This window comes from Pseudophryne corroboree, chromosome 3 (genome assembly GCF_028390025.1).
Source record: "Pseudophryne corroboree isolate aPseCor3 chromosome 3, aPseCor3.hap2, whole genome shotgun sequence".
In the NCBI taxonomy this organism is placed as follows: domain Eukaryota; kingdom Metazoa; phylum Chordata; class Amphibia; order Anura; family Myobatrachidae; genus Pseudophryne; species Pseudophryne corroboree.
Window position 1 is genome coordinate 687870020 of NC_086446.1, and position 22569 is coordinate 687892588.

General features: G+C 45.2%; 1 protein-coding gene across 3 annotated transcripts in view; it reads right to left on the reverse strand.

The window, feature by feature from the left end:
• Window positions 1-22569, reverse strand: part of CFAP46 (cilia and flagella associated protein 46) — a 798890-nt gene that overhangs the window by 35049 nt on the left and 741272 nt on the right. For all 3 annotated transcript variants that reach the window (XM_063962013.1, XM_063962014.1, XM_063962012.1), the window contains exon 52: window positions 2112-2191. In XM_063962013.1, coding sequence (XP_063818083.1) covers window positions 2112-2191 — 80 coding nt within the window. The remainder of the gene's footprint in view (window positions 1-2111; window positions 2192-22569) is intronic.

Here is a 22569-nt window from a genome sequence, read left to right on the forward strand (position 1 = left end):
ACACCATCTCCTGTGGTGTGGTGTATTTGGCTACGAGCGATTGTCGTCTCTGGTACCTGCTACTGCATTGAAGTGGTTACCGAAACTGAGCTCCCTGTGCATGGAGGCGGGGTTATAGAGAAGGTGGCGCTGAGCATCTTGGGAACAGTCAAAAGCTTTGAGCCTGTTGGTGCCTCGGATCAAGATCCTACTCTACACCCCGATGTTAATCCTTGTGGAGCCCAGTGTACCTCGCAGAAAGAGATTTAACAACGGTAAGTTCTTACCATAAATCTCGTTTTTAACCGGGTGGGGAGGGGGAGGGGGCTCAATGACACACATATAGAAACACCTGATTCACTGTCTGACAGGGCAGTATGCTCCCCCTCCTCTTCAGATCTGAGAGATTAGCTGATTGTGAGGAGGAAGCAGCCCACTTAGCTGACCCAGAGACACGAGAGTGACCTGCAGTAGGTTTTTGTCTGATCAAGGATTGATTTAATTGGTGCGACTAGGTAGACAAATATTTCACCCAAGGCGGATTAACCATAGGGACAATTTGTTGCTGTAGTGGTACAGGTGGTCCCATAGGGTGCGTAATGCGTTCCACCAGAGTACCTAGTAAGTTTGAGAGTGCAGCCAAGGGTGGCTCCTGATTGGTTGCAGGAGTTGCGGACTGACTGGGATGTATGACACACAGTACACAGACCATCATACAAAACTTCCCCCATAAGATTATCCTTGTTGCACGCTCTGCATGATACAGGAGTGTCCACAGACTTACTACCCTTCTTGTTACACATTGTACACAATTGCAACAACAGAGTGGTTTAGTAAGATAAAGCCAGACAGAGTACAATACCTGCGTATAAATCCATTAGTACGTGACTAAATACACAGTACACAACACCTGCAAATAAATCCGGTATTATGTGACTGAGTACACAGTAGAATACACGTAATAGGTAAATACTGTGATGCACTATATATATGACCTTGTGTCTGGAGGCGAGGTTTATAGAGGAGGCCCCAATGCATCCTGGGACAGCCTAAAGCTTTAGCCTGTTTGTGCCACTGGATCAAGATCTACTCTACACCCCGATGTTTCCCTGTGGAACACAATGTACCCTGCTGCAGAAATGGTGATAATGGATTGTTTTGTTGCAAGCCTGCATTAGCCCAACATGTATATTACATCACAAGTGTGACCAGATATACTACTAATGATACTACTAAAAGCTGCAAGAGAAGTTTGTACCATGTGACATGACCTCAGACACAGTGGCGGTTCTTGCCACGGGCAAGCGGAACTTTTGCCCGGGGCGCCGCCTTCCGGAGGGCGCCGGCGCCATCCGGAGGGCGCCGCACCAGTGCAAGATCCGCCACTGTGCCCCCCGCAGTGCCCTGCTGTGCCCCCCCCCTGCTTTGAAGGGAACCAGACGCGTAGCGTCTAGTTTCCCTTCATTGAGAGGACTTTAGTTGTGTGGTGCCCGATGACGTCATCGCGCACCGCACAGCAAAGGTCCTCTCCATGAAGGGAAACTAGACGCTACGGTCTAGTTTCCCTTCATGTAGAGGACCTTTGCTGTGCGATGCGCGATGACGTCATCGCGCACCGCACAGCATAGTGGCACAGACACTAGGGGTCATAATTGACCTCTATTGTCTATGCTGTTCTATGGGAGAGACGTAATAACGTCTCTCCCATAGATCGAAGAGAGGAGAAGAGCGGCGCCGCCGGCGGATGGGGGTCTGCAGCGGTCTGGATCAGGAACGGGGATGGTAAGTATACTTTTTTTTTCTTTTCTTTTTTCTTTCAGCGTCGTGACCACGCCCCCATTCAAAGCCACGCCCCCATATTTTGCCCGGGGCGCCACAAGACTAAGAACCGGCCCTGCTCAGACACTAGGGTGGCAATGAGCAAGATGATCCTCCAAATAGAATTAACTGTATTAAGAGAGACAACCTCATCTCTTCTCAGCATCCTCTGCTCTGCTGAGACAATGTAAGTGCTACCAGTTAATGAAACAGTTCAGAAACAAAGGGCGTAAATTCATCACTTTGGTGTCACATGTCAGCACAGTAAGTGCATCCATTACACAGTACACGGGCATTACATATAGTGTACTCACCGCCTTTGTTTTCTTTTTCTGTTCTGCTCTTGCTTTGGATTCTTTTGCACTTTTCACGTCTCTCTTTCCTTCCTTATCTTCTGTTAAGATAATCATCAAAGAGTAACTCAGACAGTTATATCTATACGTCAATATGCCACCTATAATTATTAATTGATAACAGTGCAGACCATGGATAGGAAGGTTTTATTTGTTACCGCTGAAGATGATAATAACAAAATTGATCAGAGACACGACACTGCTTTCATAAGGAAGACACAAAGGCAAAACTCTCATTATTTTGCATTCATACAATATAGGCTGGATCCCATTGATAAACCTGCTGTGACAAGAAGACTTACATGTATCAACATGAGGAACAACTGTTCTCTACTAAAAAACATTAACATAAAATAACAATATTTAAAGGACACAGATACAGTATAAAGAATATGTATTTGCCCCGGGTGACAAAAATCCTAGTTTCGGCCCTGGGTTTATGCTGCATTTAGTTTGCAGAACAAAACATCCTATCATCTGTTAGATGGATGTTTTTTGCAGTGCTGAACAAGAGTGCTACTTTTCATAACATGGTCACAGAGTATTATTAAACTATATGTACGTGGACAATCATCACTGGCCATTACACTTACTGTATATATATATGGTTGAGTATCCCATATCCAAATATTCCGAAATACGGAATATTCCGAAATACGGACTTTTTTGAGTGAGAGTGAGATAGTGAAACCTTTGTTTTTTGATGGCTCAATGTACACAAACTTTGTTTAATACACAACGTTATTAAAAATATTGTATTAAATGACCTTCAGGCTGTGTGTATAAGGTATATATGAAACATAAATGAATTGTGTGAATGTAGACACACTTTGTTTAATGCACAAAGTTATAAAAAATATTGGCTAAAATGACCTTCAGGCTGTGTGTATAAGGTGTATATGTAACATAAATGCATTCTGTGCTTAGATTTAGGTCCCATCACCATGATATCTCATTATGGTATGCAATTATTCCAAAATACGGAAAAATCCCATATCCAAAATACCTCTGGTCCCAAGCATTTTGGATAAGGGAGACTCAACCTGTATATATATATATATATATATATATATATATATATATATCTTATCTATTACTTTTGCTTATCGCTTTATGATTAGCCTATCTTGCCCCTGGGCGCGGTAAGGCATCAGAAAATAACCCTGCAAGACTGGGATCCGTATCTACCCTGTAATTAATATTCTGTACATCTCTAGTACAGGTAATAATTGTGTTGTCTCCATTCAGCATGGGAAGCAACTCTAATGAGTGCTCTCCTTGACATGATTATGAACCTTATTTAAAGAGGAGAAATATACATGACCCATCTGTATTAAGAAGAAGTGTTTGCAACACAAGGTAGCTAGAAGGTTAAATGTGAATATTTAATGTCATCTGGGGAATAAAAGAACACAGAAAAGACGTTTCAGAATAAATTACATATGCTTCTCATGGATGCGTGACTTTAATAACCAGCGCCAGAGTCCTATTTTTTTATCCGTATGTCTATCTTAAGAGTTATAGGTCAGCTTTTTGATTTCTTTCCCAACAGTTTCTCCGACTTCCACACGATAAGTTGCAGTACAGATTGTAAGTAGATAATTACAGCATTGTGCTGGATTGTCATCGCTGTCGCAGATGCATGGTTTTCAGTTATTAATGAATAGCCAGATTGCTTCAAGCAGATAAATATCTGGTATTTGTCAAATAAATCACTGAAAAGAGTTATGACGTGCCACTGTATCAAAAACACAACCTGATAGCCCAGAAATGTTCTGTACTGGAGCAAATTGTAGACACAGGATCAAGACACATTAATGTAACAACTGGAACACGTAAGTTTGATACCTGTTGCACTACTTTTAAATAGTCTGTATAATTATTAGGCAAATATTGCATCATCGTAGCTATACAAAGCTTTATTACAGTATATCAGTAATACAGCATATTAGATAAATTCAATGTATTATTATCTCTTATTTATATGGCACGACAAGGCTTTTGTAGTGCGATACACCGGGATTGAAATGGACATCACATTACAATGTACAAGCTCTTACAGATAAGTTCACAGTTTTATACAAAACATACTTACATACTATAATTACAGTTTGAAATTTCAATAATTACTATTGCAAACTGTAATCATGTGGGTCCGCTAGAAATGAGCAGACACACTCGAACTTTGGGATCCGCGTCCGTCTCAGGGTTTCACGCCAGACACGGATCCCAAAACGAGGCAAAACATCATCATCCCACTGTCGGATTCTCACGGGGTTTTTACAAAGGTCCTGGTGATTGGATCCATTTTCACTCCGGCTGCGAAATGTGTACTGAACAGACGTGTCCGTCTCAGTGCTGTGTTGTGTGGCGTGGGGCTGGTGTATCAGTCGAGAGGTATTTGATATGCCGGCTGTTGGGATCCCGGCGCTCACCATATCGACGCCGGAGTCCCGACAGCTGACATACCTTCTTTTGCGCTCACCCTGCTGCCTGCATGCCGGCGGTCGGGATCCCGGCGCCAGGGTCCCAAGGGCCGGCATAACATACTACACCCGCATCAGTCCAGGTGTGCTCTGTCTGTCATCTGCTGTATCTGACAAGATGTGCCGTGTCTACCTAGGGGTGATCTGTCCACACATCCAGGGGCTCTGCCCCAGTGGTAATGAAAATCTTAGTATACTGTGTACATTGATGGGGCTGCTGTGTCCTATCAGTATCAGTCCAGGGGGTGCTTTGTCTGTCGTCTGCTGTATCTGACAAGGGGCTGCTGTGTCCTCTAGGGGTGCCCTGTCCATCTAGGAGTGATCTGTCCATATATAAATGGGCTCTGCCACAGTGTTAAAAGAAAATAAAACTATTTTTTTTTCCTGTGCTGTACCCCAGTATACATCCAGGGGCCGCTGTGTCTGTATAGGGGTGCAATGTCCATCCACATATTTGTGTTGTACCCCAGTGTACTATACAATTTTTAAGAGGATTTGAATTACCTACCGGTAAATCCTTTTCTCGTAGTCCATAAGGGATACTGGGGACACTTATTACGATGGGGTAAACTGTAGATGGGGTCCAAAGGAACCGGTGCACTTTAAATTTCTTCCACAGGGTGTGCTGGCTCCTCCCCTCTATGCCCTCCCTCACAGCTCAGTCTAGGAAAACTGTGCCCAAAGGAGATGGACATACTTGAGAGGAGGAAACATGACAATGGGGGTAATTCCGAGTTGATCGCTAGCTGCTGTTGTTCACTGCGTAGCGATCAGTTAAAAAAATGGCAAAACTGTGCATGCATATGCACCACAATGCGCACGCGCGACGTACGACTACAAAGAGCATCGTGGTTTTGCACAGGTTCTAGCGACGCTTTCAGTTGCACAGCCGACTGCAAGGAGATTGACAGGAAGTGGGAGTTTCTGGGTGGCAACTGATCATTTTCTGGGAGTGTTTGGAAAAACGCAGGCGTGGCCGGGCGTTTGCTGGGCGGGTATCTGACGTCATTACTGTGTCACTCATCGCAGCAATCATCGCACAGAATAAGTAACTACAGGGCTGGGCTTGTTTTGCACAAAATGTGTTTGCAGCCGCTCGGCTGCACAGGAGTTCGCACTCCTGCAAAGCGAACATACACTCCCTCGTGGGCGGCAACTATGCATTTGCACGGCTGCTAAAAGTAGCTAGCGAGCGATCAACTCGGAATGACCCCCAATACACGAGTGGTGAGATTAACGAACCAGCACACAGCAAAACAACAAACTAGCAACCGCTAGTGGAAACAAAAACAGCAACAGCTGACAATAACAACTTCACACAAGAACAATAACTTGCAGGAAAAAGTTGAAGCACAGAGGCAGGCGTGCAGTATCCCTTATAGACTACGAGAAAAGGATTTAATGGTAGGTAATTAAAATACTCTTTTCTTTAACTTCCATAAGGGATATTGGGGACAGTTATTACGATGGGGACGTCCCAAAGCTCCCAGAACAGGTGGGAACATGCTAAGATACCTGCAACACCATATGTCCAAATTGGACATCCTCCGTAGCCAGGGTATCAAACCTGTAGAGCTTGACAAAGGTGTTTGTCCTTGACCAGGTAGTGGCCCGACACAGTTGAAAGACCGAGACACCCTGGGCAGCCGCCCAGGAAGCACCCACAGACCTGGCTGAGTGGGCCTTGACAGACCTAGGAACAGGTAAGGCCGCCGAAGCATAGGCCTATTAAATATTAAGCCTAATCCAACGGGAAATGAACTGCTTGGAAGTAGGAAGACCTTTCTTGTGAGCATCATAGAGGACAAATAAGGAATCCGATTTCCGGACTGCAGAAGTCCTTTTGACGTAAATCCTCTGGAGAGATTTAGGAAGAGAGGAAGTAGCTGAAGACGCCGGAATCACAATAGGCTGATTCAGGTGGAACACAGAAACCACCTTTGGCAGGAATTGCTGACGAGCCCTGAGCTCAGTTCTGTCTGCATGAAAGACCAGGTAGGGACATCTACAGGAAAAAGCACCCAGTTCCGAAAACACGCCTAGTGGAAGCCAAGGCCAAGAGCATAATCGTCTTCCACGTAAGGGATTTGTCCTCAACTGACACCAGAGGCTCAAACCAAGAGAGAGAGAGAGAGAGAGCCCAAGAACTCCCCCTGCTCCAGACCTGCAATCACTGCTCTCAGAAACTCCATTTTGAATCGGAAAACCCGCAGATATGGGTTTAACGATTTGAGGTTCAAAATGGGCCTCACTGAACCGTCCGTTTTGGTACCACGAAAAGGCTGGAATAGTATCCTTTGCCACGTTGCTGAAGTGGCAGAGGAACAATGACCTGGGTCTGGACTAACTTTTGAATGGCCTCCTGTAGGGTGAGGCACATGGTTTGAAGCCGGTAAACCCGATTTGAAAAACCTGTGAGGCGGAGAACTGTTGAAGTCCAGTTTGTAGCCCTGGGAGATCAGGTCTTTCACCCAGGTGTCCTGGCAGGAGCTGTTCCAAATGAAGCTGAAGAATCTCAGATGAGCTCCCACCCTGAGATCCCCCTGGAGCTGAGGTACACTATCATGCTAAGGGTTTTGAGGAGCCAGAGCCGACGCCCTGGTCCTGAGATCCTGTGGTAGCAGGCTTACATGACTTACCTCTGGAACCTCGTGCCGCATTTGAGGCACCTCTGGCTTCACCCTTAAAGTGCACTGTCCGAAAGACTGCAGAGATGATCCAGTGTATGAGCGTCTAGCTGGCGGAGCAGCAGAGGGGAGGTATGTGGACTTTCCAGCGGTCACCTTTGAAATCCAATTGTCTAACTCACCTCCAAACAGCCAATCACTTGTGAAGGGTAAGGCTTCCACACTCTTTTTAGACTCAGCGTCTGCCACCCACTGGCGTAACCACAACGCTCTGCGCGCAGAGACCGCCATGGTAGAGGTAGGGGCATTAATAATATTGATTCCTTTGATGGTATCACAATGGAAGCGGCCAGAATCCTGAATATGCTGAACCAGCAACACCAAATTGGCCAGGGACTTATCCCCTGCGAAGCCCTCCTGAATGTTACCAGCCCAAGTGTGTATGGCGTGTGTCACCAACAATCCGCAATAACAGACCTTTGGGATGCCCCTGCTGCAACATAAATAGATTTTAAAGTTTCTTCTATTTTCCTATCTGCAGGTTCCTTTAAGGCTGTGGCACCTGGAACCAGCAGAACTAACATTTTAGACAGGCGTGACACTGAGGCGTCCACTGCCGGGGAAGTTTCCCACACTTTACGCCCTTCCTGAGCAAATGGAAAAGCAGCCATCCATTTTTTTTTTTGACACTTGGAATTTCTTATCAGGACTAACCCATGGTTCCCTGAAAAGGTAATCCAGTTCCTTTGAGTCAGGAAATGTGACCTGTACCTTTTTCTGTGCAGAGAAAAAGGATTGCTGCACATCAGATTCATCACCAGGAATATTTAAGGCATCTCTTATTGCAATTATAAGGGATTCCACCCCCTGTGCAGTAGAGGAATCATCTAACTCAGTATTTGATTCCAGCTTCTCCCCCTCTTCCACCTTTGGTACCTCCTCCTCGGATTCCGAGAGGACATCAGGTAACCCTCTTTTTGTGGGTAAGGGATTAGAGAGAGGAGAAACACGTCTGCTGTCTGCCCTATCTTTTGTCAGAGCAGCCATAGACTGTTGTAACAGCTGCCTTTCCTACCTAGCCATAGTTAATTCATTTGACATGTCAGCCATCATAGTTTTAATTGAACTGAGCCAAGGAGGCTCCTGCAATTCACCCCCAGAAGCCCCACTAGTTTGTGAGGGCTGACTGCATTGTTCACACATGAGAGAATCCGCAGGAGAGGGGAAAACCTGGTGTGACAAACAGCACCCACCGTGCTGTCAGAGGACATTTACATTCACACACATACACAGAGACACAGGGTACAAGCAAGCCTGTCTAGCCTAGTATGTGTGGAGAGACTCAGAAAGGAGGAACCAGCACACAGCCTGATACTAACAATTGAACTGCTAGGAGAGAGGCAATTTAGTGTACAGTGCGTGAGGAGCCTAATAGAAGGGTCCCACAGCTGGCTCTCCCCCTTAACTACACCCCTGTACCAGTGTCTGGCCGTGGAGTATCTCTTAGAGGAGCGCTGTGAGTGTAGGAAATGGTGCCAGGAAGCCGCTGGTCCCGCTCCGAGGAAGCTCCGCCCCATGCAATGGCGCTGGAGCTTTACATATATTTATACTGGCAAATCTACCCAACAGTGTAAATTAAGTTACTGACACACAACTTCACTATTGTTGGCCAGTCTACGCGGGGGGGGCTATGGGATCACCCCAAGGGGAGTCCGCATGTCCGCCCCACGTTCGTGACGCAAAAAGAACCGGGGCGCCCGCAAGCAGGTCACCAGTTGTCACTCACCACTCTGTCGACCTTCAGGCTCTGTACTGCGGGTGTGCAGCGTGCTGTGGGTGTGTGCGCAAGAGCGCAATGCCTGCGGTACACTGACCCTCAGGACCATTGTCCTGTCAGCGGGATCCGACTCAGCCCCTCCAGGAGGCCAGTGTTGGTCCCCCCCAGTGTCCCTCGGTGCAGGTAAGCTGTTGCCCAACAACATTTTTCGAAACTGAGCTGTGAGGGAGGGCACACCCTGTTGAAGAAATTTAAAGTGCATCGGCTCCTTTGGACCCCATCTATGCCCCATCGTAATAAGTGTCCCCAGTATCTCTTATGGATGTTAGAGAAATTTTATTTTCATTATTACTTGACACTAGGGAGGCCAATCCCAGGCATTTTTTTCAATCCCGGGTATCGGGATTGGCATTTCCCTGTGCGGCCGCCCCCCTGCCCACATAACTCCCCATACACTGGGGGGTGGGTGCGTGGGAAACATCAGCTGCTCTCTCCCGGCAGCTCCCAGTGGCGTGTGACAGGGCAGCGTGACCTCTCACTGCACATCACCCTGCGCTGAGGAGCCGGGAGGCAGCGTCTGAGTGTCCTGAGGACGATCAACGCTGATCCCTCAAAACCCGGGATTGGAGCTTCCAATCCCGGCTGTTTTGTGGACTAAATCCCGGGATCACGCTGATCCCGATCCCAGGCTTGGCCTCCATACTTGACACTGCCAGTCAGACCACAGTATATTATTATTTCGTACTCATACACATATTGTGCGACACTAGGTGAAAGTAAACTGTAGTGTTAGATTATTATCTCTGACTCATACACGCATTACGACACTGTAAGTGGTACATTTTTTGTACAAATTGTGGTGTGTGCTGTACCCCACTTGGTTTGTGTTTGTTGACAGACATGAAGGACAAACAATTGAGAGGAGAGCAGGAAGCACATACTAGTGCTGCAGGTGCTGCCACCAGTCATGATGATACAAGTCTGTCAACGTCATCTATTAAGGCCTTCCTTGGAGTCCACCTGGGGGATGCTGAGTCATTACCTCTGGGTTAGAGTGTGGGCTATGGAGTTTAGCACTAAAATAGTTAAAAGCTAAACTCCTACCCCCTCTAACCATTCCCACCTCCAGCAGCACCTCAGTCTTCATTTAGCAAAGCTGCAAGGAGGAAGAACATAACCAAAAACTATAAACCTATAGACAATTAAACAACTGGTAAGAGAATCAAATAAATCAGAGAGAGATCGCAGCGTCCCCCAGATGAACTCTGGGGAAGGGATTTTATGGCGAGTAAAAAATACAATTTCCTCTTTCATCCTTCTAGGGGACGCTGCATCAATACTTCTAGGAATTTTCAAAGCAAGCTAAGAGGAGGTGGAAGTGTCCGACAAGGCCACACACAAAATCGTTTGCCCAAAACTGGCATCTTAGCGCACCAAACATATGGAAGTGGTAACATTTTGTGAAAGTGTGCACAGATGACCAGGTCATGGCTCTGCACAGCTGTTTTGCTGAGGTGCCATGGCGAACCAGCGCAAGTCAAATGAGCAAGTAGAAAAGCCGAAACAGGCACATATGAGGACAAATAGGCCAGACGGATAGTAACTCATAGAGCAATAGTACTCTTAAAGGCCAACCAACCTTGCTTGGGGACATCAATCAACACTAACAAAGAATCCGCACATCCAACAGCACCACAAAGGAAGATATGACTAATGAAAAATCCTGCGGAAAGGCCCGAAGGACAATGTCCTGGTTAAGATGGAATATGGACATGACCATAGGCAGAAAGGAAGGTTTAGTCCTAAGAAACACCTGACCAAATGGAAAATGAGCAGAAATGTTTGCAGGACAGGCGATTCAGAAACTCATCTGGCAGATGCAATGCCAGAAGGGATACAACCTTCAAAGTGAGGTATTGCAACTCCACAGATTCTAGAGGTTCGAAAGGTGTCTTGTGTAGAGCCTCCAACACCAAGTTCAAGTCCTACGGAGGAACAGGTGGTGGCTGGAGACGAAGTACACCGTGAAGGAAGGTCTTAACTTCCGGAATGGTGGCCAACCGACTCTGGAATAGGACTGACAGCGCCGAAGCTTGCCCCTTGAGGGATGAAAGGCGAAGGCCTTTTGTCATTCCATACTAGAGAAAAGACATTAGGTATAGCAAACAAAAGACTGCAGCCAGCAGATGTTCATGTCTGCACCAGGATATTTACAAACTCCAAAACTCGATGATATATAGATGTAGCCTCTAGAATAATGCCGTCAAAGCCAGTTGAGGCAAACTGTGGTGTAGACACAGCCCTTGGCAAAGAAGATCTGGCCGAAGAGGTAGACCGTAAGGATCCTCAGCCAACATGTCTTGAGGCAGAGTATACCACTGTCGACAAGGTCAGTCTGGAGCATCAGAATGATTGGAAGAGCCTCTTGCTGAATCTGCAAAAGGACCCTGTGTAGAAGTGACAGAGGAAAAAACAGATACCCCAGGCGAAAGCACCATGGAGCTATCATTGCATCCACAAAGGCTGTGTGAAGGTCCCTTGATCGAGGGCTCCAGAGAGTATGTTTCCTGTGCAAGCAGGTGGGCTGGAGAGCTATGTCGGACCTTCCCCACATGGCCATGAGCTCCAGAAACACCTACTGGTGAAGTTCCCATTCTCTTGGACAAACTGTAAATGGTAATTCCGCCTCCCAGTTTTCCACTGCCAGAATGTAAATAGCCGATATGTCAAGAATATAAAGTTCCACCCAATGAAGGATGCAGGACACCTCCTTCATCATCTGCCAGAGCCAAGCTTCGCCCTGTTAGTTGGTGTAGTTTACAGTTGTGGAATTGTCCAACAGGATGGCCCTGTAGAGACTACTGAGCCTATACCAAGGCATTCCGGATCATTCTCAACTCCAGGATATTGATGGTGAGAGCAGATTCCATGGTGGTCCCTGAAAATGCCTGTTATGAATGACTGACTGTCACTAGAATGGGAGCATCTCTGAGCGCTACCGGCATGACTAGGCGGACGGATCGCCTAGTCACACCGGGAGTGCTCATATGCGATGGAGCCGCACTAGATGAGTGCGGCTCCATCTGTACACCCAATTCCAAATTGTAAGAGGATCTCTTTGTCAGATTTGGACCGTGTAGTAACCACAATAGGGACTGGTGAGTTTGAAGAGACATTCAGGACATCTGAACCCGTTTCTTGACCAACAGCACAGAATCTGCATTAAATGCCCTGAACCATCTGCAGGAGAAGAAAGACCCACTGACATTGGCTGTCGAATAGGAGAGCCATACTTATAGAGGAAGTAAGACTTGGGAAAGTTCATGATACACCCAAAAGATTGGAGTGTGTCCAATTACAGCTGCAGATGTTGCTGTAGAAAAGGACTTTAGCCTTGAATAACAGGTCATCCAGATATGGATACCATCTCGGCCATGACCTTTGTGAACAATCTGCGAGCCATGAAGAGACCAAAGGGCAAGGCTTGGAACTGAAAAGCCAGTTATCTACTGCAAACCCTAGAAAATGATAATGAACCTTCCATATAGGTATATGGAGGTAAGCATTTTTTATGTCTTTGAATGCCCAAAATTCCCCAGCTTCCATGGAGCTGATGACAGAAACTCACTGACTCCATCTTGAACTTTTCCAGGGCGCAAAAAGGGTTTAACAATTTTCAATTGATAATTGATGGGAAGGAGCCTTCCGACTTTTTCACTAGAAAAAAAAGACTGGAATAAACCCCAGACCTTGCTGATGAACCTGAACAGGAACAATCACTCCGGAGTCTAAAAGTGAGGAAACCACCTATAACAGAGCCCTCCTTTTGGATGGATCCTATGTAACAGGAGTAACACCAAAATCAGTTTGGCATGGGACCTACGAGGTTCAGAATGACACAACACTGCTCACCAAAATGTCCGGGTCAGACTGAAGCAAAGCGTTTTGGAACCTGAGTAAGTAAGAACCTCCACTACCTGAGGGTGAACTGTGGCCCCCTGGAAGGTCATGTAGACTGTTTGTCTAATGACTTGGGGCCAAGGTAGTGGATTTCTAGGATGCTATGGCCCCCAAATGCTCTCCTATAGGGGAAGCAAGACATACTGTACCTTGAAAGGACTGAAGTTTCCTCTAGCCTCGGGTCGAAAGGAATGGAATCTGGGAGATTTTGTTTGTGGAGTAGAAATTAGATATACTCTTAGCCATAGTTGCAAGAGGCTCCCGTTTTAGTAATTAATCTCCTGCTGCCCAGTATTGTATTTCAAATCTCCTGGATTCTCCAGATTCTGCCAAGGATGCCACTAAAGCAGTTTCTCTGCAAAGACAGTGATTTGGTGTAATCACTGTGATTTGTTGTAGCTGCTCAGAAGTCCCGGCTGACGACTGTAATTATCCCTCCTTGTCGGAATGAAAAGAGAGAAACAGCAGCACATGATCACACACAGGATCTTCTTATCTAAGATGGTGTGCACTGACCCATAGAGTGCTGCTGCTGTTAGTGAGCTGTGACTTAGGGTAAGACTTTTTGTTTGTGATCTTTCTTTAGTTAAACACATTTGTTTAATTGGAGTATCTGGTGTCTGTAATGATTTGGCTAATGCTATCCTGGTATGGAAAACAGCACATCCAATAAATATAGGTAGGGCCTACACGTTGCAGACAGTCCAGTGTTAACAATAAAATAACATCTAATACACTGAAAAACATACTTATATGCTTAGGGATCAGTGTCGGACTGGGGCATGAAGGGCCCACTGGGGGAATGTAGTGATAGGGGACCATGCTTAGGGGTGTGGCCATCCACCACAGAGGCTTGGCTAGCTACCCCCACCAGGAATTTCTTCTGTACCCCTATGGATCAGTCTGGTCCTGTTAGGGATGAATTCACACAAGGTTAAATTTAATTTGGAATTTATTGCATAGGCATCGCATTTATCATGTATATTGTGCTGAGTGAGAAGAAAAGAAATATCACAGTGAATATATAGATGCAAACAAGAAACGCTGTATTGCAGACAGCAATGTTAATATCAATACTTGCAAAACTTCCCAAAATATATTGTTATTTATTATTTATTTATTAACAGTTTCTTATATAGCGCAGCATATTCCGTTGTGCTTTACAATTAGAACAACAGTAATAGAACAAAACTGGGTAAAAACAGACAGACAAAGAGGTAGGAAGGCCCTGCTCGCAAGCTTACAATCTATAGGGAAATAGGCATAGATACACAAGGATAGATGCTACCTATTGCATAATGGTCCACCAGATTGCTAGGTTCTTAATGGGTTGTGTGATGATACCCCACAAAGTTGGCCAAGTGTCAGGAGGGTGTGAGACTAAAGAAAGACAAGATATGTGATGTTATGAATACTCTACAGAGGATGTAATTAGATAGGGAAGCACTGAAGGTTATGTGGGTGGGTCTGGAATTTGATAGGCTTGTCTGAAGAGGTGAGTTTTCAGGGAACATTTAAAGGTTTGGAGACTAGAGGCGAGTCTTACTGTGCGTGGGAGGGCATTCCACAGAGTGGGTGAAGCCAGGATAAAGTCCTGCAATTTTGAGTGTGAACAAGTAATGCGTGTGGATGAGAGACGTAGATCTTGTGCAGAGCGGAGAGGTCGGGTAGGGAGATATTTTGAGATGAGTGAAGAGATGTATGTTGGAGCAGTTTGGTTAATAGCCTTGTATGTGAGTAAAAGTATTTTATATTTAATACGGTAGAATACTGGTAACCAATGGAGGGACTGACAGAGCGGATCTGCAGACGATGAACATCTGGCAAGGAAGATTAGCCTCGCAGCTGCATTCAAAATGGATTGTAGTGGTGAGAGCCTATGTTTGGGAAGACCGGTCAGGAGACTATTACAATAATCAATGCGGGAGATAATGAGAGCATGGATTAGAGTTTTTGCTGTGTCTTGTGTAAGATATGGTCGTATTTTGGATATGTTTCTTAGATGTATGTAACATGATCTTGAGACAGATTGAATGTGGGTAACAAAGGACAGTTCAGAGTCAAGAATGACACCTAGGCAGCGAGCTTGTTGGGTAGGGGTGATTGCCGAGTTCTCAACAGTGATAGAGATATCAGGTTGGAAACTACTATTGGCCGGTGGAAATATAATTAATTCTGTTTTGGAAATATTAAGTTTGAGGTGGCGAGATGTCATCCAAGATGAAATGGCAGAAAGGCATTCAGTGACACGGCCCAATACAGATGGTGACAAATCAGGGGAGGAAAGGTAGATTTGAGTATCATCCGCATACAGATGGTACTGAAATCCGAAAGAGTTGATTAGTTTGCCAAGAGATGTGGTATAGATAGAGAAAAGCAGAGGACCTAGGACTGAGCCTTGCGGTACTCCAACTGAGAGAGGTAGCGAAGGAGAGGTGGAATCAGAGAAACTAACACTGAAGGAGCGTGACAAAGCTAAATATTTATCGTGTATATAACCCTTTATGAGGTCTAAGAACACTGTACGCTATCTACGTAAGAAGTACCGTAAGGGTACGCAAGTTGCGTATCGATCGCTTAGCCGTGATCGAGACGCTCAGGCGTCACGTTCACTCACGGCCAGGTGATCGCAGGCAGGCAGACTATTGGCTGTTGACTTATCGTAATGATTCGCTATAGCGTAGCAGCGCTCGGGACCACGAGGAGATCACCAGCGATGCAGACGCTCACAACGTTAAACCTTTATATCTATACCTCTAACAATGAAATACACAGTAAACCTTAGTGTAGAGACAAAGTGTAAGTGCAACCTTGTGTAACCTGATTAACTACAAAGCTGCTTGAGCGTCACCGATGCTCAGAGAATACTTAACACTATAAAGAATACACAGATACCTGGGCTTAGGGTCCGAAACCTATTATGTGTATTATGACTATTACTCGTAATAAGAATCACAGTACAAAGCATACACTACAGTATAACATAAACCAACTAACCAGATAAACTACACAGGAAATAAAATACAATACAATTTAAGGAAAATACGAGAGAAAGAGTAGAGAGAGAGGGAGAGATAGAGAGAGAGAGAGAGATGGCTCACAGTAAGACAATATGATTACGGAGAAAACTTACGCACAAGGGGAACGATCGCATGCGCCTCGATATCCAGCTCCCGATTATCAGCAATGAGAACCGTTGAAGAGAGTGAAGTTGGATATGGTCGGCCTGCTATTTATGCCCCACACACAATACAATTCAATGGTCCCTACAATCTCATTGTTCATTGGACACAGGAATTCGGCTTCGCATTATAACAAAAGGTCATAGGTTGATTCATACAGGTGGGCTGTGACTATTTCCAACTGCTCAGGTGGGAGGGAAACTGGGTTTCCCGCCGCATGGGTAATAAAGTGCAAATAAAGTAAATGTTCATAAACTTCTTATGTCCATAACTATTCGCACGAGCGATTGATCTGCTTCAAACCAACACCGGAATATTGCTAATTTTATACTCTTCCGATGGATACTAAACACCACTGTATTACTCCTATCTGACCCTTCATATCAAACAAAGAGGGATTCCTCTGTTCATGAACATTCTATATTAACCAAACTTTCAGATTCTATCAAAGGGACCATAATCTACAAAATACATTATTAGTGAAAATATGTAATGATTGAGTCGCACGCTACGATCGCATAAACTCTACCGTAAATACGCATACCATGCGCCTGCGGGTGCCCGCGACTGTGAGTATGCGCACGTACGGGAGAGTGTACGCATGCGCAGCACGGATCTGTGTGAGGTGCAAATATGGTAGTGTGCATAGAGATATTTTTCTGACTTTGACAGTCCACCCTTTGGCAGTCAATAATAACTGCCACTTCCTGAAAACATTTCAAAAGGAGAAAAATATATGTCAGGGGTTAATTCATTTCCATGGTTGGGTAAGGGAGGAGAGAGGAGTAGGTGTGAAGAGGGTATGACCTAGTGTGATAGCAGAAGCATGTGTGTATGAGTCCATGTTTGGGGGGTCATGTATCATCGTGCCGTACGTGTTGTAAATCAAGCTTCGAGGTATTGCGAAGTATACATTTGAATTCCTTCTTATCCCGTGGTACAGGTCTGTGGATGGGCTGTCAAACTTTACCGAGCTCTTTTCGGATTTTGAACAAAATGGGGAGCACATTTTAGTTGATGATACATGAATGGGGGAATATGTGATTGCTGATATCTGTGCCTGTATTCCCTATACTATGTGTGTCATTACCTGAGGGTTGTAGAAATGAAGAAAAGACATAATTACGGTAAATGCGGTGGTATTCTATGTCAGGTTAATGTACATCTGTCGGTTGAAGTTTTGTTCGGTATCAGTTGAAAGTCGTCTTCTTTGCGCTGTTTTGCTCATTAAGCGTGAGCAATAAGCTTTGTCAATGCCATTAGATTTACAAAAAATGTTGGGCTAGCGTAATTTTAAGACTTCTAGGGAAACTGGGGATCCATGGCAAAGTTCATCAAGTGTCCATATCTCAAGTGGTCAAAACTTCGTCTTTGGTCTATCCGTTGTCTGTATAGCGTCTCATCAACTTCCTCGTCCAAGGGGGTCTTGTTATCTTGGAGAAAAACCAGAAAAACAGGTGAAAGAAACGGACCGTAGAAATCGCATTTTCATCACATCATTGTTTCTATCGTTGGGTCGTATATCAAATCCAGGTTAATTACAGTTTCCTCACTCCTCAAACTCATCACTCTGGTACTTTGTTTGCACCTCATTAAAGCCTGCCCGCATCTAAATATCAATCCAATCGATATAACGACACCTAAAATACATAGGAGAAACTTTCCAACATCCATTATGACTCCTTGAGCCCAGTCTCCTAAACCAGAGAACCAATTTCGCGGGTTCAACCATGACACCCAACCAGTCAGCTCATTACCTACAGCAGCAAGAGTGAGATTGTGTTTTCGGCGAAATTACCACTTCAATTGGAGAATATCGTCCATCTTTTGGTCTATGACCTCGACCGGATCCTCGGTGCTATTTGTGATATACGTGCAACACTTTATGCCGTACTGTGTTGCCAATGTAACACAATATCCGCCTGTCACTGCTGTGAGGTAATTAAGAACCATTCTATGCTGTACCAGTTCTGTTTTATAAGCTTGGAGTTCTCTTCCAGTGTATCTAAACGTGTCATCATACATTTCAGTGATATTATCTAACAAATTGGCGAGTGCGGAAATGTATCTATAATTCATCACTCCTCGAGCGGTGCGAGTGAAATCTAACGCCACCAGAACCTGAATCCCGGTGGATTCATGGATCAGATCAGAGGCCGGATGCTCTAACCTTTCTGACAGTTGTCTTTTAACGAGGTGCTCGTAATGAGTGTGAGTATAAGGAGCTTGGGCACCACGGTGTATGTCTTTCATTTTATCATGTGTTACAGTCATCACTTCAGGCAATACTCTTCCAATATAACACAATCCTTCAGAGTTTGGGGCAAGCCACTTGTACGCCTTTCTCCCGCATATGAAATATGCATCATCGGGGAGAACATATGGGACGGAGAAAGACATTACCATATTACACACCTTCCAGGTGAAATCTCCTAGCCCTAATTCTTCCATCTGCTTAATGCACGTATCAGTTTGTACGATATGTGCACAGTATCCTGGTGATACCTCTCCAACTCTAGTAATCCTATTTCCTAAGGTGTATCTATACCGGAAAGATTTTCCTCTACTGGCTATGTGGCGTACAAGCTCTGTATCTGTAGGCATTCTATCTGCTCTATGTGAAAAGGTCATGGTGTGGTTACTCCATGATACTTCCCAATTTCCCGGCTTTCTGGGATTGGAGATGTTAAAACATAATAGAGACCTATCCACGTGGTATTGGTGGAGCTTCAAACTAGGAGGGCTGGAGATATTAAACCTCCGGTCCACCGGTCTCCCACCATTTAACTCAAGTACCTCCCCTATCGTTAAAGGAAATGGTACTAGCCCTGATTTGCTATGACCCTGAGGTACTTGAGAGCATACCCAACAATCTGTTTTGTTTAATACATTACCCACTAAGGAGTGATAATCACTCAATGGATGTCGGTCCATATGGATATTAAAACTGGATTGGCATTTCTTAATGCACCCATCTTCAATGACATTGTTACAGAGCCTACAGATACAATTTTCTTCAGCTAACAATCCGTCACAATTTCTTCTATGGTCAATGCTATCGGATCGTTTTCTGATACTCGCCTTTGCTTGTTGGTTAGGTTGATCTTGGAAAACTACGCCTCCATCATCATAATCGGAACCCATTCCAGAACCTCTCTCGACCTCCATGGTACTCTCGCCGGAACAGACTGCTCTGGTCAACATCATGGTCAACAGGAAAATCCGGATCACAGTCTCTTGGGGCAAGTCCATCTTTGAGGAGGAGACGAAGAAGAATGAGAAGGAGGAAAAATACATTTGAGGGAGAGGGGATGGGAAGTGGAGAAAACAATAAAAGGGAGTGGAGAGTCGACAACAGCTCTCGGTCTTCAAGGCTCAGGTGCCGCCTCAGTCCTCCTGGAACAGACACTCCAGTGATACAACCTCTACCGTCTGTTCCTTATCACGGGACTTCTCTGGATCAGCAACCTTCTTGCAGTGGGATGAATGGACCCAAGTCTCTCTCTCAGCAACCTTCAATGCCGTAGTGCTAGTCAATAAGACCTGGTATGGTCCTTCCCATCTGTCAATAAGGCAACCTGAGCGTAGAAAATTCCGTATCATTACATAATCCCCAGGTTCAATGTCATGACAATTACTATCAGGTAGATCAGGAATCACCAACTTCAGATTATCATTTTGATTCCTTAACTGTTTACTCATGTTAATCAAGTACTTTACAGTTACTTCACTGTTACATTTCAAATCATCCTGAGGGTTAATCATGACATGCGGTTGTCGACCAAATAAGATTTCAAAGGGGGACAGATTAAGAGGGGACCTGGGAGTGGTTCTGATACTGTACAATACAATGGGTAAAGCTTCTGGCCATGTCAATCCTGTCTCTGCCATCACTTTACTCAATTTATTTTTAATAGTGCTGTTTACTCTTTCGACCTTCGCACTCGCCTGTGGACGGTACGGAGTGTGCAGCTTGCTATCAATTCCCATCAACTTACACATTCCTTGAAAGACATCACCTGTAAAATGGGTACCCCTATCACTTTCGATTATTCTAGGGATACCATATCTACATACAAATTCCTGCACAATTTTCTTAGCTGTAAACATAGCGGTATTTGTAGCTGCAGGAAATGCTTCGACCCAATTCGAGAAAACATCTATACAAACAAGTACATATTTCAAATTCCGACAAGGGGGTAATTGAATGAAGTCAATTTGTATTACCTGGAAAGGGCCGCCGGCAGGTGGGATATGGGATGGTTCTGTAGGTATTGCCTTTCCAATATTCTTTCTCAAACAGGTAAGGCATGACATTGCTCTTTTACTCGCATGAGAGGAGAATCCTGGGGCGCACCAATAGGCTCTTACCAATTTGCACATCCCTTCCTTGCCTAGGTGAGTCAGCCCGTGAGCTGCCTCAGCCAGACATGGAAGATATGCTCTGGGGGCCACTGGTTTACCATGTCCATCCGTCCAGAGTCCTGAGGACTCTTGGCCACATCCCTTTGCCTTCCAGACTGCCTTTTCCTGTGTGGAACACAAATTTTGCATGTCACACAACTTCTGTGTGTTAATGGTATTAAATACCATTAATTGTGTGGTGTCTGTCTGTATGGGGGTAGCAGCTGCTAACTTAGCAGCTTCGTCTGCTCGGCTGTTACCAAGTGATACCGGGTCTTGGCTATATGTGTGTGCTTTACATTTGATAACAGCCACTCTGTCGGGTTCCTGTATCGCTGTTAGAAGCCTTTTTATGTGAGCTGCATGCGCTACCGGTGTACCAGCTGCCGTCATGAAATTTCTGAGGCGCCATAGGGCTCCGAAATCATGGACTACCCCGAATGCGTATCTAGAATCGGTGTAGATATTGGCTGACTTACCCTTAGCCAATTCACATGCTCTGGTTAGGGCGACCAGTTCAGCAACCTGGGCTGAGTGAGGTGGGCCTAGCGGTTCAGCTTCTATGGTGTCTTGGTCATCTACGACTGCGTATCCAGTACACAAGTCTCCCGAGTCTGACTGTCTGTGACAACTACCGTCCGTGTAGAACGTGAGTTCTGCATCTTCCAGTGGGTTGTCACTGATGTCAGGCCTTGCGGTAAAATTTTGGGTCAAATATTCCATACAATCATGTGTATCTTCCTTTGTATTAAATCCTCCTTCCCCAGCACTCTCACCTTCCACCCTTTGTGCCTGACCAGGCACACCTGGGAGATATGTTGCAGGATTTAATGCACTGCATCTCCTTATGGTGATGTTTACGGGGGCCATTAGTGCCAATTCCCATCTTGTAAACCTCGCTGATGAGACGTGTCTGGTTTGGGCAGAATTCAATAAGGCTGATACTGCATGTGGCGTATGGATTGTGAGGTTGTGGCCTAGCACGACATCTTCGCTTTTTGTCACTAGCAATGCTATCGCAGCAACGCTTCGCAAGCATGTGGGGAGGGATCGCGCTACCGTATCTAGTTGAGCGCTGTAGTATGCAACTGGCCTGCTGGCATCACCGTGTTTTTGGGTTAGTACACCTGCTGCGCAACCAGCACTTTCTGTTCCGTATAGTTCAAAGGGTTTCCCATAGTCTGGCATACCTAGCGCTGGCGCCTGCGTTAGGCACTGTTTGAGTCTCTCAAATGCTGTTTCGGATTCGTCTGTATGCAAAATCCTATCAGGTTTGTTTGAGGAGACCATTTCCTGCAAAGGTAACGCCAATATGGAAAACCCTGGGATCCAATTACGGCAATACCCACACATTCCTAAAAACGTTCTGATCTGTTGCTGGGTTTGTGGTAGGGTCATGTCTCTAATTGCTTGGATTCTATCAGCGGTCAGGTGTCTCAGTCCTTGTGTTAGACAGTGTCCCAAATATTTTACCTTAGTTTGGCATAATTGCAACTTGTCTTTGGAAACCTTGTGACCTGTGTCTGAAAGATGAAACAGGAGCTGTTTCGTATCCTTCAGAGATGCTTCCAGTGAATCTGAACACAGTAATAAATCGTCCACATACTGTATCAATACCGATCCACTGTTTGGTTGAAAAGACTGTAAACAATCATGCAAAGCCTGAGAAAATATACTTGGACTATCTATGAAACCTTGGGGTAATCGAGTCCACGTGTATTGGACTCCTCTGTATGTGAATGCAAACAAATATTGGCTGTCAGGGTGCAGAGGTACCGAAAAGAAAGCGGAGCAGAGGTCAATAACAGTGAAAAATTTGGCAGTGGGAGGGATTTGCATTAGGATGACAGCTGGATTTGGCACTACGGGGAACTGACTCTCAACTATTTTGTTAATCCCCCTTAGATCCTGCACTAGCCTGTAACCCCTCCCCCCACTCTTCTTAACAGGGAAGATGGGACTATTGGCAGTGCTGGACGTTCT